Below are 17,648 nucleotides of genomic sequence, written 5' to 3' on the forward strand. Positions count from 1 at the left end.
ACCAGAAAAATAGGAGCTCTCTTCCCCAATATCTTCTAGCACTCTCTAGTTCTCTTATCAGAATGAAGAACTTGCAGGTATTTAAATACATCTCTCCCACTTAATCAACTTCTTTTCAACAGCAGGAAGGGTTGCAGCACAGTTGTGTTTTCTGTTTATCTCAGAAACCTTGGTGATTTTATGTTGCTGCTTGTTTTCCAGTTATCAAAATTGTTTATGAGTTGATATTCTGTTCTGCTTCTGGAGTATTTCTTGTGAGGATTTAAACATCTTTCCTGCTGCTCCCATAAATATTTTGGCCATTATTTGATTAAAGACCCTTCAGGGAGAAAAAAAGAACTTTTTTCAGTGATTCACTTTCACAAAATCAGGTACTCAAGAGTTTTAACTTGTTTTCTTTTTATTTAATGAGATCTTAGTGGGTAGCTCTCTTGGTATGTTTCTTGTGGATTCACATTTTTCTCTTTTATTGTATTCTTTATTATTTATTTTTCTTTTTGTGGTTTTGCTTTGGACTCTTTGGTGGCAAGAACAGAAAGAATGTGAAAACTTTAATCTCCTGGTATTAAAAATTTTTGTCCTAACCTGAAAGGTTTTCCTGTATTTTCACAAATTATTTTTTTTTTTTTTTTTTCTGTCTGACTAAATATGGAAATGTGTTGATTCTGTGTGTAGATGGAATAATACCTGTTTTGGTTTAAAAGCAGCCTTAGATAGAAACAACCTGACATTGGATAGTTTTCCCTGACATCAGGCTGTGATTTCCACTGCTTTACACATGTAGACTTTGAGTTCTGAGAATGAAATCTCATTCCTATTTCAAGATACAAGGGTGCCCCCCATAACTTTTGTTCTGGAGTATGTTCCTTTGTTTTACAAACATTTTTTGATGTTCAGATCTGAAAATGTAGTACTCAATTTAACTGAATATGTTTTCGCTTCTTTCATGAAACCATGAAAGGTGGTTGAAAATCAAGTATTTCACAATTATAAGTGGGTGAAACTGATGATGATTAATATGCTCTTGCTTTTACATAACTGTTAAGGTTTAGATAGCACAAAACTTTCATGAGGATATGAAAATAAACAACGTTGGAAACTGTTGCAAGTCTGTTACAGTTCAAGAGACTTCAGTTAAAGAGGTTTTTCTTTGTTTTTGATTTTTTCAGCCATTCCCCTAGGGATCATAGTTGTACGAGGAGATTGTGACTTGGAGACTTGTCGTATGTACATTGACCGTCTGCAAGAGGTGAGGCTTTTGTGAATTCAGGTATCATTCACAAACCTATTTTATGCTTTCTGTTCTGAATTCAGGGGTCTAATAATTGCAACAACCTTGTATCAAGAGTATTGCAATTTGCCTACCATTGAAACCAAAATTCTAGAATTAGGATATGATAACGAAAGTACTGAAAAAATATTCCCTAAACAGGAAATCAAAAATCATACTAATTCCTTTTAAATGTTGATAAAATTGAAGTGGATGGGTGTTTTACTTCTCCTTGTTTACTTCTCCTTGATTTATAATGGAATACTAGGACTTTCCATATACCTTGTTGAAATTACATAAATTATGGATTAGAAAGTGTGTTATGCAATGATAAACACTGTGGCATTTGAGTGGGTCTAATTATGCAAATGTCATTCTCTAATAATGGAGTAATATGAGACACCACTAAACACAGCAAATATCAACTAGATATTTTCAAAGACACAGAAGTAGGTGTTCATGCAGCTAACAATAGTTTTTCTCTTATTCTTGAACACCTTGCCTCATGAGAGTTAATTCTACAATGCACCCTTGGAAATGCAGACTCCAAATGCCTCATTACCCGAATCATTTTAAGTGTCTCTGATTTTTTTCAATCTCTTAGTGATCTCTAAGCGATCTCTTTCAAAAACATTTACAAGTCTGATGACATTACACTTATAAGCAATTTATATATGAACATTTATAAGAATTTATAAATTGTTGGTCCAGTTTATGTAGGAACTATGAAGCTCATCCCTTCCATTAAACTCTTTGGAAGCTGTTGACTTCTTATAGATTTTGGAACTCCACACTTGCAGTCTGAATATGAAACTTAGTATCTCACTTCAGGCTTTCATTTTGCATTTCAGCCAGGATTCCCTTTATCAAATGTATTTCTTTACATTCAGGCCTGGAGTGTGACTATTATTACCAGACATAGATTCATATTGTAATGTGGTGCATATTTGAAGTGTCCAGTACAGAAAATTACAGTGAAATAATAATAATGATGATCTCATCAGATTAGAAATGTGATCTCACACTGAGTTCAGGCGGTTTTAGGTACAACTCTTGAAGGAATCACAGCTAGATATTTTGGTTGAATTACCCATAGTGGTTGTGGAGGAACTGTGTTTCTCCAACCTTTTGCAGGGTTTGTACTAATTTCTGCATGTGTGCTTGATTTGGCTCTGTCCCATTTGGTGGGAGTAGAGATGCCAAAGTTTGCTGAGCTCTGCCAATTTCCATGCTGCTGGAGGGCAACAGTCTGCAGGCCAGGATCTTTAGTAGACTATGTCATGTGCTATAACTATTTGACAAAATCTCTATTAAAATAAATTAGATGCCTGAACCCTGTTAAATGTCAGGATCATTCTGATACAACCTTCTTGGAGTGAGGTTGTCTTAAAATAGAGAGAACTGTCAGTGATTATCTTAAGTACATTAATCACTCAGAAATATTTGCGAAAGTGTCTTATAGATTTTTAACATATTTTCATTAATTTTGTTGCTGATAGTGTAAATTCAGATAGTTCTCTTGGGACAAATAGATTTTTAACATGATAAGATGCATTAGTGTAATCTCCTCTTTTTTTGAAACTAATTTTTTGGGCCAAATACATATAAATCTAAACTTTGAGTGAGCTTTCCTTGACTTTTCTGTGGAGTTTGTTTCATATGCTTAAAACCAGTGAAAAATACTTGCAAAATTATTTGTGTTTGCCCAGCCACAAACAGCTCTTGTTGTTGCTGTGATCTTTTTCGTCACTGCCATGTCTTTCATTCTCCTGCTAGGACCTACAGTCAGTAACCTCTACTACACAAAGAGTTCATTACCAGGTAAGATAAGCTTTCCTTTTAGTATCAGAACAGAAAGAGGATTAAAAATGTAAATGACCCTCTTTGCATTTGAACCCATATGTTAGATGAATTTCTAATTATCTGATTATCTGATTTACTATTAAATATTGGAAGCAAGTTCTGCTTTCTTTTGGACAAGTTTTATAGCATCACCATTAAAATTAGCAAAGCTTGATGATGCTTGTGATATTGCAATAGCAGTATTTTTCATATTGAAGTGAATGAGAAAATGTGTCCTGTAGGACAAATGACAAAAGTAAAATTGTTTGTCTATCTGAGAAACTGAACAATGACCTGTTGTATTGCGTAGCTGTTGTAATAAAGTCTATCACTGAGAGAAAAAAAAGGTGTTTTAGCATGCCCAGTGTCTTAATAATTCTGTACAGGACAACCTTTACATAATCTTCAGGGTGATTTTTTAGTCCATCCTAAGCACATGTGTGTTTTCTGCATGAGATAAATAGATTTTAGTTTAGGTGGATAGTTCCTAAAATTGGTCTCTTTGTGTTTTACAACTTTATTCTACAATTTATGCAATACAGAACTTGTTTTTTCAGTTAGGAGTATCATTCAAGAACACATATTTCTCTCAGTAAAATAATTCATTGTAGAGTGATTAAATTGGAAGTAAACTGAGTGGGACTAACTCTACTGACTCCTGAAATGATCTGATATTAGCGTAGAGATTTGGCACAGACCATGGTCAGTTGACGTGTTGCTTAGGATCACAGGACAAGTTTGCATGGTGCTGATAGCATCTTCCTAGAACTAACAATGCAAGTCTTGTTGGATCAGCAGGAATGAGTTTACTGAGAAGCGTACAGAGAGCCCACAGGAAGCAATTGTGGTGAAATTGCAGATAATTTCTTTGGGGTTAATGATTACTTGGGGGATGGAGAAAAAAATTCCAGTTTCACAAGAATGCCTGTAGGTGCTCTGACTGCAGATCCTATAAGAAAATGCAATTTGGCATGTTTTCTTGGTCTTGTCTTCTTTATATCAGTTGATGGTTTGTTTCTTTGTTTCCCTATCCAATGCTAACTTCATATTCTTGACATTTCCATCAATCATTGCCCTGGAACTGGGTTTTAGAACAGTGTTAGTGTCTAGCAAATTGACTAATAAACCAGCATGTATGATTCTGCTCCACTCATTATGAATTAACCTAAGTGGCTGCTGACTGCTCCATGTGTAGGAAAGTGCCTGAGGTAAAATGAAGAACAAAATCTGTGCATATGGGGAGATGTACGAGAGAGTATGAAATGTCAGAAATCAGCTCCATACTTGGCTCTTACCTCTGCAGTTACAGCAGTATATAAATTAGATGCCTACCCATCTTCTCTAGTGCACAGTAGTGTGAAATCCCTAACATAACATTCATTTTTTATGAGGCTACATTTTAAATGCACCCTCTCTGTGTTTTGTCTTTGGTATTTGTTTGTCTAGTATTTTTTTTCCTCAATGGTTCATTTCTGCAAATTGTCTCATTAGGTTAATTTGAGGTTTGTTCCATATTTGTTGGTATCCCTCTACATATTACAGAAATGGGAAAAAGAGGGGGATAAAGGGCCTGAACAGGGTGCCTGAGCTGATTTAACTGTCTTCATACCTCACTAATAAAGTGTCATGGGTACTTTTAGATCTCATAAATGCAATTTTATTGTGTGGTTCCTCTGCAGTTCAAAACATAGGTAGTCAGCAGAAATATTAGCAAACAAAGGTGCAAATGAGAAAAAATATGCAGGAGTGTTTTCTCGTTCTGTTTTGTTTCTCAAATGAATTTAATGCTCACAAAATATCATTCTCATGGGCCTGAAACTTTGCAAGCTAGTTCTGTAGTTGAACTGTAATGAAGTCCTGGAGGGAGTATGTCACAATGTGCAATTTGTGACTCAAGTTGACATTTACCAGCAGTATTCCTATCTTCATTTTCTCAGCATTTTGTACTCTATGAATTTTACTCATTTCTCCTCTTTTTATAAAATGCATTTTAGTACACACCATTGGATGTTTTCTTCCTTTTCTCCTTTGTGTTGCAGTCCCCTCCATTCGACACAGAGTGGACTAAATATTAAGATATAAAAAGCTTTGTGTGTGTAGATACAACAATGCAAGCAAGCCTAGTGGATTTCAGAGATCCTTGATTTTCTGACAAACACTTCAGTGGCAGTACAATCAAACCTAAAATCCCACAAGTCTGTTTGCCCGTATTAGACAAAGTTGTATTTTAAATCTGATTCTATTAAATCCCTGAGATGTGTTATTTGCTCCTCGTGTACAGTTAGAGTTCACTTAATGGGATGTTTTGCTGTCATTATCTCCATCTCTGTGATGCACATAAGCTGTACATGAGAATAAGGTTTATGGGATCAAGTGAAATCCTTCCTGTTGCTCTCACTTTTTCTTTTCCTGCCATGTGACTTGATATATTGCTCTGTGGTCTGTTGTATGAAAGAGGAGTAAAGTTTAATCTTGAGCCAACATGTACCTGAATTTACAACATTTACAGATGTGCTGATTGTACTGCTCAAGATGTGAATAAGGATAGAATCTGTGACTATACAAATTGTGTGTGCCAAAGATCCATGCCAGTCTTGTTTTGCCCTGTGCAAATATGTTTGTGTTTAAATGTTATATGCAGCAGATTTAGGAAGTTGGCTGACTATTCACTGGCAGCATGGAGCAGAGCCATGATCATCCTCTGCTCTCTTAGATCCCTTTTCATCCATTTTGCCTCTCCAGTAAGAACTAAAAACACATGGGGTAGCCTGTTTGAGTCTTTGATAAGTACAGATCAGGATGAAGACCTTACTTCCTCCCTGGTAATTTCATTTGGTTCCTGGCTTATATAGATTTTGCACATTGTGCAATGTCAGTAAAGCAAAATGGAAAGGTCAAAGTCTAGAAAATAGTCCTTTTCAGAGAAGAAAGAGTTTGCTGGATTTTCTTTAATAACAGAATTTTCATGCCCTATCCAGGACCAGGAAAGCTCTTTCCCCAGAGTACTTTCTGTTCAGAGGCTCTCTCCTAGGTGGTGCTTCCTAGATGGTAAGTGCATCTCCCTTCTGCTGTGCCCAGTGTGCTGCCTGCTTCTGGTGTGCTTATGGAGGATAGTTCTGAGTGCAATACTAGAGAAGGGTAACTATTCCTTCTTGTTACACTGAGCAGGTAAAAAAAGGAGTTGAGTGCCCCCTCGCCCCCCTAAAAAATGAAACTGGCCCTTCATGTAACAATCAAAATATCTGCTGTAGCTTTTTCATCCCACAGAGAGGCGTTCCCCTGAGGCAGGTTAGAAGCTTGGTTTATCAGTGCCTCTGCTGTGATGAGCAGACTTTATTGCATGCACTGCCTGAGCTCAGAGTGCAGCCAGTTGTGGCAATTCACTTCTTGGTGTAAGACTGAGTTCTTCACCCTGTTTTTTTTGCAGGTGCTGTAGTCTTTAGGCACTACAGTGTTTGGGTGACAGAAATGTACCTCCCTTTCCTTGTAACTCTGTACTGGAGAGCTGCACTTGTATTTGACCCAGACTTTGTCAAAGCAGGTGACTTATCAGGGCCTTCCATCAGGCTCCAGAGCACAGGAATTAGCAGCTGAAATGGATGGCATCTGCTTTTACAAAAGCTTCAGCATGGGGAGGCTTAAATTTTTAATGCTCAAAACAAAACCAAATTCTCCTTGGCAATTTCTAATCATCATTCCTTTTCTGTCATGAGGGACATTAATAAAAGCCACAGTGAGAATCTGTTTGGTTTTTGGAGAAAGCTGGCTGGGTAGATGTGTTAAGTTTTTGTCTTTAGTATTTGATATTCCTGTGAAGTGCCAAAACCTACAATGCTACATCACTGTGCTCTTGTGTCAGAACTGCAGAGTGAATGAACCCGATTTCACTCATGCAAATAAATTCAAAGCAGATACAAAAAAAAAAATCACATCTGGTGAAGCACATTGTAGATGATAAATACTTTTGGGGTTAGTAATATAAATTATTTGGCAATGACAAGATTCATAATACATGCTTTATTTAGTGAATCCCCCTATTTTCATGTGTTTTTCATGAGTAGCATAAATTTTCCTTGAACATATTGCTAATTCAGAGTCGATATCTGTGGCTGAGCATTTGATTTATAAAGAGCTTCTAAGCATATTATTGTTCTTTAGATTGAGAATTTGAATTAATCCCATTAGACCCATCAAATTCAGTATATGCTTGCTATACTCTCATTGGAACAAAGCAGCTTTTTCTGTCACTTATTTTTCTGTAATCAATTCTTCTTATAAGACTGAAATCCATTTTATACATTTTTAAAATTTTTAAGTTAATATTTTCAGTGTCTACTGTTTCATTAAGCCTTATGTTTAAATTCAGCATTTAACGGGATTATGAATATGGCAGAATCATAGAATGTTAAGGGTTGGAATGGATCTTAAAGATCATCTAGGACCAACCCCCCTGCCGTGGGCAGGGACGCTTCTCACTAGACCAGGCTGCTTGAGGCCTTACCCAGCCTGACCTTGAATACTGCCAGGGTTGAGGCATTCACAAGTTCCCTGGGCAACCTGTTCAACTATCTCCAGCCTGAATTTTCCCCTTTTTTAGTTTGTACCCCTTACTCCTTGTCCCGTCACCAGAGTTCATGATGAAGAGTCTGTCTTCAGCCTCCCTGTAGACCTCTTCAGATGTTGGAAGGCTGCTTTGAAGTCTCCATGCAACTTCTGTTCTCCAGGGTGAACAGCTGCAAATTTCACAGTCTGTCTTTGTAAGGGAGATGCCCCAGTCCCCATATCAACTTCACAGCCCTCCTCTGGACTTGCTGTGACAGTTCCAGGTGCTTCTTGTGCTGGGGGCAGAACTGTGCACAGTGCTCCAGGCGGGGTCTCACAAGAGCAGAGCAGAGGTGGAGAATAGCTTTTCTTGACCTGCTGGCCACTTTCCTTTTTACTGACACCCAAGGCATGGCTGGCTTCCTGGGCTAAAAGCTCACCCAGCTGTCTCATGCTGTGTTTTTCACCAGTCATCACACCCAAGTCCTTCTCTGTAGGGCTGCTCTCAGTCACTTCTCCATCCAGCCTGTAGGTGTGCTGGGATTGCCATGGCTCCTGTGTAAGACCTTGCACTTCATTGAACTCCATGAGGTTTGCACTGGCCCACCTCTCAAGTGTGCCAAGGTCCCCCTGGCTGGTGTCCCTTCCGTCCACTGTGTTCACTGCTCCACCAAGGCTGGTGTGAGGGGGGAACTTGCTGAGGGCACGCTCGATTCCACTCTCTGTGCCACTGACAAAGATGCTGGTCACAGTACTGACCCGAGACACGCCACTCATATAGGAACTAACTTATGTTCTTGTGGAGCCACTGTGACTTCCCTGACACAGGGGGTGTTTTAGGAGCCAGTGATGTTAGTGCAGCCAATCTTGTCCATGCAGTCCTGCTCAGACTACTTTCTGCTGTTGTTTCTCTGTCTTGCAGCAACTTCTGCTGATCGTTTTTACCGCATTGACAGATCTCAGGTAAATCTTTATTTGTTTTTTGTTTCTACAGCTTTCTTTTTTTTTTAAGCTACATCAAATGCAGCTTAAAATGAATTATTTGCCATTCTTCCTGTCTATTGCAAAATATTACTCATGATGTCTCATGAGAAGTAGAGAAAAAATTCTGGGCTGTTTTTTAGTTGATCTAATTCATGTTGTTTCACTGAAGTCTTGTATCTGTTGACCATCTGCCATTCTGTTTACTATCAATCTGATACAAATCAGAATTTTCTGCAATTGTTTTCCTTATCAAGTCTGACTTGGGGCATCTGTGTAGCACCAATATATTTGTATTTATCTTTTCAATGTTGCTTTTAGGCACCAGAAGTCTTGATCCTGTATATGTGTGTGTGTGCGCACCATGAAATAGCTTTGGAAATTAAGATGTTGTTACAATTTGAGAATTATGAACAGAGATGCAAAAAATATTTACAAGGAACCCCAAAGCAATATGTATCTCTGCTGGATTCAAACCTATGGCATAGATCTGACAATCTGAATGTATTTTTCAAAAGACACTGAAATTTTGCAGGGCTTTTGGTGTTTCTGATTTGTAGCCAGAACAGGCCAATTAGTTGCTCAGCATTAAGTGCAAATTGTTGATTTCACACTGTGGTTGTTTGTATCTGGTCCCCCTGAGAGCTGTGTAAGTTTTTTCTGAATCACATGAACATGTTACTGTTTCTTAGCAAAAGCAGCTGGTGCTTTAGCTCAAGCAGAAGGAGCTGTGACTAGTTCAGAGTTCCCCTGTTCACTGTCTGCATGTAGACACTGTGGGACTTCTTTGCACACAGTCAAATAAATGGTTTGATATTGTAATCTAACATTGGGAAGGCAGGGATGAAGAAGATGCTGCTAAAGATTAAACTGGGCAATTTGACTCTGTTTGACTTATTCTGCATTTCTCCAATCCTTGATACTGCACTGATGGTCACTTTTAATGCCTACTCCTTCATCCTGTGATGCTGTGGGGAAAAAATTAAATACTGTGTGTTGGTCCCAGCACACAAACAGTGGCAAATTTCCTGCCCATTTCCCTATGTAGACCGGCATACTCACACTCAGTGAGTTTTTTGAAAGGTTTTTTTTTGAAAGACAATAAGCCTTCAGTGTCAATAACAAAAATAAAGGTTTGAGAAAGAGAGCTTTGGTAATGGAGATGTGAAAACAGAATGTACAACTGGTGGAGATCTGAAAGAGTACCCCCAAAAAATGAAAAGTTTTGTCAGCCATCATCAAAGAAGAGACTGCAGGTGTTGGTCCTTATTTCAAAATGCAAACCTCAGCTTTATGGGTAGACCTACAGGTTTCATCAGAATGGCATAGTCATCAAGGAACAGCCTTTAAAATTTTGCTGTGAGTATGCAGCTTGCTCATGGGGAATCTTGTTTGGCTTGAAATCAATGACATATAAATTGGTGACTTCTGTAGCATTGATGTTCATGTGTGTGTGTGCATGAGTACACACTTAAATACCGAGTCCCTTGAATATTCTTCAGGGAACCTGACATGCACTCAACTCATTCTAGGGCAGCTGGGTACTCTGAGGGACCAGTGATACTGCAGGTTCATTATTCGTTGCTTGTGTCACTCCGACAGGAACATTTGCACTTTGTGACGGAAATTTCGCAGGACGAGATTTTTATTCTGGACCCAGAGATGGTAATGTCTCAGCAGGTGGGGACACCACCAGGAATGCCTGATCTGGTAGTGGAGCAGGCAACTGGGTGAGTGCTGCTGAAATCTGGTTTTCAGCAGGTGTATTAGAGACGGGCATCTCCTTCTGGCCCCTTTTTCTGAAGGATTAGGAAATGTGGGAGGGTGGGTATTTGGTAGGAACAAATCCAGCTGGGATAATGACAGGAGAACCGTAGTGTAACATCTACTCCATTAGGCTTCCTGGAACACACAGTAGGACGATTGGACTTAAGCACCTTTTAACTACCTCCCACCACCTGACCCTAAATCCTGCCATAAATCTCTAATGATTGAGTTACAAACTTCGCTGCATGGTCAGAGTTCTGATCCCACTGTGTAAAGCCCTGAAGCCCTTCGTGTCTAAGAATGGTCATGAAGTATCTCTGTTTTTTATCTTCCTCTTGACAGACCAGAAATGCTTCAATTCATCTTTAGGAACAGCACTCATAGTGAATTAATCTACTTAACTTGCTATGGGCTGAAAAATGCTGGGAACCAATGAGCAAGGAAAGACAGCTTTGAAGTGGGGTGTGAATGCTTTTCTCTTCCTCCTTCTCTCAGAATATTGGAGCGGTGGAACCCTGCGGTTCGGAAGAGGATGCTGAGCGACAGCGGCCTTGGAAAGATTTCTCCCCACTACGAGGTACCTGACAAACAAAAGGACGCCAGCCAGACACATATGCTGCAGTAAGAGCCCTCTGCATTTCTCTGCTTGATCATGCACTGTCCCTGTCACCACAGACAGCCCCTAATGTTTCCTTTAAGCTTAATGGATTGTGCCAACATGCTGAAATTACAGATACTTTTTGCTATTTCTCTTTTGCTTCTACCTCCTGTTCTTCCTCTTTGTCAATTATGTTATGTTCTTTGTTTCATTCTCTGTGGCACCCTCCCCTTTTAATAAACCTAAATCCAAGTTTTTGAAAGAAAATACCTTATTTTTGATGTCTGAAGTTCCAGCTAAGAAAATCTTCTTGGCAGCTGCTTTGGTGAAAGGTCAAGGCATTCACCCTCAAGGTAGTTCTGATGCAATGTGATAAAGCAGAAACCTCTAGAGCAGCTGCTTGCTGTCAAAGATGTAGGCAAAAGTTTTCATATAATCTTGAACCATGTAGGATGGCTGTACAGTGGTTTTCTTTTTGATAATTTCCCCATAAAAGAAATTTTTACCTTAGTACTAACTACTGTGTTCAGATTGATTTAAAAATACCTCTTATTTTGCTTACCTATGTTAGAAATTGTTCTCACCTTTTTGATTATTTCACTTTAGATTTTCAAAACCATCAGTGGATCACTACCAAAGATTAGATGGGAAATGTCTCTCAGAACTCTGTTCCTGGCTTTGAAAGTTATTTGTGTTTTGGTGTTGTATTCCCCCCATCCCCCAATAATTATATATTATGTATAATTGTGTTTGTAGTTCTACTGTATCAGCAACTCTATGGGCAGGTTTTAAGAGCTAGTATAGAAGTGACAATGTTGCCTTTTTTAAGATTTTTTTTTCCTGTCGGGATGTGTGTGGGAAAGGGCTGCAAAGTACAGGGCAGGCAGAACCTACAGATGTGGGAAAGGTGCAGTGTGGATGCCAGGCTGACTAGCCATAAGGCTACCAATTGGAAACTTTCCAGCTAACTGGAAACTGCTGTCAGGAGGAGATGTCATAGCAAGAAAGGGTGATCAAGGTAGCACTGCCAGGAGAAAATCATCTGGTTTTCTTCCTGAGGAATTCTGGAGCAGTTCTTGATATTCTTTGCAAAGTGAAGAATGGTGAATTCAGGTTCATTTTTCTATAGACTGGAATGGCAGGGCCCAAATTCTGAAGCTGGCAAAGCTGTGAGAAAAATGATGCTTAGACAGTTGAAGGCAGTGTGGAGAGATGGTGAGAACATGTGGACTAATTACTTATTGATAAGAAGAATGATTTTGTTTTCATCAGCATGACTGGAAATGTTTGCTTAGCTGTAACAATTACATTTTGTGGATTTATTAAATACAAAGTAAGCTAGTAGCATTGCTCAGAGTAAAGTGTCCCTGTCACTGCCTACTATGAGGAATTGTTTACTTTACAATTTCTCTAAACTTTAACTGTTTTCGCTGGATTTTTTCATGCTAAGACTCAGTCTATGACTGGTTCTTTTTCTTTTAGCAAAGACTTTAACAAAAAGCCAGTTCTTTATGAAGACAAGATCTGTGGGAAATGTGCTCTTTAAACTACATTCCTTCAAACAAATAAATCCAGTGTTTCTTTCCTGAGATGTGTTAATGCTGGTAGTGGAATGAACCTCATTGGAACGAAATTTTGGAAGCTTGACATTTAGTAAAATGTCATAATACCAGGGAGATGCCTTTTGCTGTCTTGAAAATTACCCCTGAATTTGCCCTGCTGATGAGGTTGTTCATTGCTCTTTGGCGACACCTCAGATTCAAGAGCTTTGCTTTCAAAAGTTTCTGTCAGTACATGCTCACAGAGGAGTTATGCTCCTCTGGGCTTAATTCAGGTTGCAGACCTGCCTGCAGGGCTGAGGGAAGTGGGACTGTGCTGCTCATTAGCTGATCTCCAGCAGCAGGGAGAAAAGGGATGCAGTAGTCATGGTCAGATGGAGATGGTCAAGAGAAGGTGTATGAAGGAAAAAGGGAAAGAGGTTGCAAGAGCCAAAGGAGTAGAAGCACAAAAGAAGCATGTGCAGGGACCTGGGGAACAGGGTTAAAGGGTGGGAGCTGTTCAGAGTACAGAGGATAACCAGGTGTCTGGGGAGTCAGAATGGAAATAGTGAAAAGGAGGAGGGCATGGGGTACAGATAGGTAAGAGATAAGTGAGACTGGCTAGGGACATGGGGCAAGGGTCTGTGGCTGTTTCTCTCCAGAATACAGAATTCTGACTTTAATTAGGTCATTACACAGGTGGGCAAGCTCTGAAATATGTTTAGACACTGCTTCACTTGCTAGCAAGGTGGAAGGTATATGATAAATGAGTCAGGGGACAACAAGGTATTATTAAATTTTTAGACAGTTGAATGATGCTCTGTGGGACTGGCTTCTCTTTTCAGCATCCGTGACAAAATTTCTGAATGGTGAGGATTTACAGCAAACTTTTCACAAGTGGCTGGTTAACCATGGGCTCCCAATTCTGTGCGTGTCCACTGTGAAGTAGATTTGGTTACAGGAAGGCCACTACAAGCAGGTTTTGAAAGAGTGTGGAGGGCTGGAAACTGAGAAATAGGATTTCTGTTGCTTTAGGTTGTATGACTAAAGTGAATGGAAAGTTAGTGCCTGCTTTCTCAGCTGCAGGATACAGATAATATTGCAACTTCACCTTAAAGGAGCACAGTGAGGGCAAATTTCATGATCTTGAGAAACCTGGATAGTATGGGGAGACTCTGTCAGAGATGCTCAGCAGGGCATGAATCATTTTGCATTCTGTGCACAGCTTTGACACTGTGGAAGAAATAAATCTTGAGGCTGTGCAGTGCATATACAGGAGGATATCAACCAGGTTTCGACTGAAACATTGAGGCAAGAGTCCAGGAGAAGAAAATAGGAAGTGGCAATGTGACTAAAAGTTTTCATAACGTTTGAGTGAAACAGGGTTACAGTATGATCCCTAATTTCCAAGCTTCTGGATGTTTGGCTTAGCAATCTAAAAAAAAAAAAAATCTCTTTAACATGGCACTTTAAAGAAAAAAAATTAGTACTTTAGAAAGCATTATTATATTTTGGCAACTGAAGTTGCTCACAGGTTCTTTGCAGAGATTTGTCCCTTCAGAAATTATTTTTCAGTTAAAACTTCAGGAAAGGATTTCAGCAAAATTCCTAAACAGGAATGTGGCAGAGAACAGAGAAGTCAATTCCTCCTGTACCTAGAGCTCTCATGGATCTTCTAAGAGTCATCGGCACCCAACATTTTTATCTAGTCAGAAATATTGTACAGCTCCAAATGCATTATCCTATAGCCTAGGGCAAATGACAGGGGACTTGGTGTGAGAGAAAGGGTCATAGCTGACTCACTGGGAGTGCTTTCTCAGTGGTCATTTTTTCTCCTAAACAGGGTATGACTACAACTGGTCATAATATACCTTCAGGATGCTTAGAGTGTATCTGTCATCACAATATACAACACGTAGATGTGTGTATATGCATATGTGTATATATGTATATGTATATATGTACATATAAAACTTTAAGATGAAGTAATTATTTCTGACAAGTGAGGAATGTAGCTAAAAATTCAAAGTTGAATGATCCCTTATATTATTTCAATAAGTGAAAGCAGAGAACAGAATACATGTTCTAAAACTAATTCTAATGTTAGGTGTTGCTTTTGATCACAAGCTTGTTTGGTTAAAGCATAGTGTGAATATAATGGTTTTGAGGCAGGGGTCTTTGAGAGAAAAATGATGCTTTTGTTTTCAATTAACTGAATTAATGTCATTTTCAGATAGTGGTTGGTTAATAGTATTTTATGTTTTGTTCCTTATTTGATGGCTCTTTGATCTGTGATAGATTGGACAGGACATGAAACAGTGTATTGATGCAGTAACCATGAGCTGAGGCAGATTGTAGTTTATTAGGAACATCAATTAGTGTGAACACTGTATTAAAAAAAAACCACATTGGCAAGACAATTTACTAGGACTAGAGGTGCTTGATCTTGAAAAAAGATAAATATTCTGGTCTGACTGCACTGATACAGGAAATTGGACCCTTCCTTTGTACATGAGTGGTTTCATCCTATGATTAAATGGGTGCAGTGAGATGCAGAAGACCTTACAGCCTGCTGTGTGTTTGTTCTTGGCCATATATTTCTCTTCTTAGTTGTTTGTCACCCTGTTATATGATGAGAGCTGGAAAATTTGATAAAATAAAACCCCCAACAGCATAAAGAGATGAAAAGGTGACTATATCTTGGTAGAGGTTTAATCTACATCTTTTAATCGAAGTCATTAATTTTCCCACCATTCGGGGCAGTAACCAGCTCTTTTCTAGCATCTGTCCAGCTGTGATGGTAATGTGTTTCCCAAGCTGCTGGCTGCATTTTCTGGATCAAGTGCATGGCTTGTGAAGGGTGGGCGAAGGTTGGCCAGGATGCCATCTGGTCTTGTTAGGGAGAGGAATAAAAAATTGCCTGTAGGTGCTGGAAGATGGCTGCAGCCCTTTCTACTAAATAGACATTAATTAGCTAGTAATACCATCCAGGCATTGCTTTATGAAGCTGTAATAACCTAGTTTCTCAGAGGGAAGAAGAAGAAGGCTAAATGCCAAGTGTTTCACTCAGCCTCAATAATCTGATCGCCCAGGAAATCAGTGTCACAACACAGATGTTGCAAGGTGGTTTAGGGTATTTTTTAAAGAGAAATCTTCATGTATTACAAGATGAGAAGAGCATCAGGGATACAAATTTGCATGTTAAAGGAGAAAGAATGCTAATTTATGGGAAGTTTAGAAAATATAAAGAGATGATTCAGAACATGCTAGGCAGGGACTGCCTGGTTACAGTGAATCTTTAAAATTTCAAAGGTTGGTGAGGTCTTGAAAAATCCAAGGGTTTGCCCGAAAAATATTGTATTGGAAAACTCAGCATCAGCTCCTAAATAGGCAGAGTTGTCTACTCTGGTGTTTTTGATAACAAAATCTGAATTAATTTTCAGGTTCAGATTTAGTTCAAGCTGCCTTTATAAAATTACACTGCAAGATTGAAGTGGGTATGTCTTAATCAGGTATTTGTATACCTGTAAGAATTGCTTTCTTTTTGCAGATGAGGCTCCATGAGTACTGATTGCTTTCAAACCAATCTTATTTTAATGAAGGTGTAAACCACCATTACCTTTACTGTACACTCCTGTGTAGTCTTTGTAATGGAACTCGAATATACCAGAGTGCAGTGTCTGTTTTTTGCTCAGCTCTCCCTTTTCTTTTCTGTTGTCTTGGATACTTTTACAAATAGCATCTCTATCTACTACCTAAAAGTGGAGCATGAGAGATTTGCCTAAAGCAACTCTGCCTCTCACTAGGAAAGTGATGTAAAAAAGGTGGGGATGGCACTGGAAAGGAAGATGTAGACCTAAAGAAGATGGAAAGTGCTGTAAAGAAGACTTAGAATTATTCAGAAGAAGGTAAACATGGGTTAAATAGGGAAAGAACTTCGAAGAAAGCAAAGAAAAATAAATTATAAGAATACAGCAAATGAATAAGAAATTGGTTGGAGGGAAAGCAAGTTCCTTACAAGAGACTGAGTGTGAAAAAAGTGATGCATTTTGGTGTGGGGTCTGGTCCTGTATTTTTAAAGCTTTTGCTATTTGTCAGCATGTTGCAGTCACAATACTTAAATTTTATACACATCCCAGATAAAAGCTACAATTTATCCACCATTAGGCAAACCTTTCTTCAGTTCCTCTATAAATCTTCCCTTACCCTCACTGATGAAGAATTCTTTGACAAGGATGGCACCTGTTAATTTTTTTTTAGTCTAGTGCACAGGTATGGTAAACAATGTCATATATTTTAAGCTTCTGTTGTGAATACAATTACTCTATATACATTCAGTACTTAGCCATATTCATTGTTTTGGGAGATTTTCAGTGGGGAAAAATGCAAGAAATTATTCAGGGACTCCTGGCCATGTCTAATTAGTAGACACACCTTGACTCAGCTGTAGAAGAAAGGCAGAGCTGGGAGAGGAAAACAATGCTAAAAAGAGAGAATGGAGGGGAATGTTCATACTGAAATACCTTTGCAAAGACTGGCCTGCAGGACATATGCTCTTGGTTTATTCTGAGTGGGTAGAACATGGGAACAGATGCTCTCAACTCAGGATTCAAGAGGCTTTATGCTACTTCAGCTGGAGTGGTACCATCTCAGGGATGGATCTGGGCATGGAAGGATACTGGCATTTAGTTCTGATGTCTAGAGGGCACAAAAGCAGGACAAAGGAAAGTGGTGCAACATATACAAGCCCTGCTAGGTCGGGGGATGAGCCACGGCTTTATGGTGATGGACCTGAGGGATCTTTGCAAACAGTGAGAAGCAGATGGTTTTGGAAGCTATTCAACACAAACTTTCAGCAACTTCTGGTGTTACCTTTAAGTGATGACATACAGGCAAAACCTTATTTAATCATTTATTCCTCTGTTTTGATTAGTAGAATTTTTATGTCACTACTGTCAAATCTGGCCTTATCTATAGAGAACAGGGCTGTGGAAAATTCATGGGTTTTACTTAAAATTTTCCGCAACAGTCACTAGTAATTGGTACTTACATGTCATCTTGACAACCCCAGCCCAGTAATACTGAGCTTTAAGACACTACTTTTGCTTCT

General features: G+C 38.9%; 1 protein-coding gene across 7 annotated transcripts in view; it reads left to right on the forward strand.

The window, feature by feature from the left end:
• DGKI (diacylglycerol kinase iota) overlaps positions 1-17,648 on the forward strand; it is a 198,623-nt gene that overhangs the window by 141,297 nt on the left and 39,678 nt on the right. For 6 of the 7 annotated variants that reach the window (XM_038153160.1, XM_038153163.1, XM_038153161.1 and 3 more), the window contains 6 exons: positions 1,170-1,249; positions 3,047-3,091; positions 6,091-6,160; positions 8,577-8,617; positions 10,238-10,365; positions 10,898-11,023. In XM_038153160.1, coding sequence (XP_038009088.1) covers positions 1,170-1,249; positions 3,047-3,091; positions 6,091-6,160; positions 8,577-8,617; positions 10,238-10,365; positions 10,898-11,023 — 490 coding nt within the window. The remainder of the gene's footprint in view (positions 1-1,169; positions 1,250-3,046; positions 3,092-6,090; positions 6,161-8,576; positions 8,618-10,237; positions 10,366-10,897; positions 11,024-17,648) is intronic. The other variant, XR_005258860.1, reaches the window with a different exon arrangement.

This window comes from Motacilla alba, chromosome 1A (assembly GCF_015832195.1).
Source record: "Motacilla alba alba isolate MOTALB_02 chromosome 1A, Motacilla_alba_V1.0_pri, whole genome shotgun sequence".
In the NCBI taxonomy this organism is placed as follows: Eukaryota; Metazoa; Chordata; class Aves; order Passeriformes; family Motacillidae; genus Motacilla; species Motacilla alba.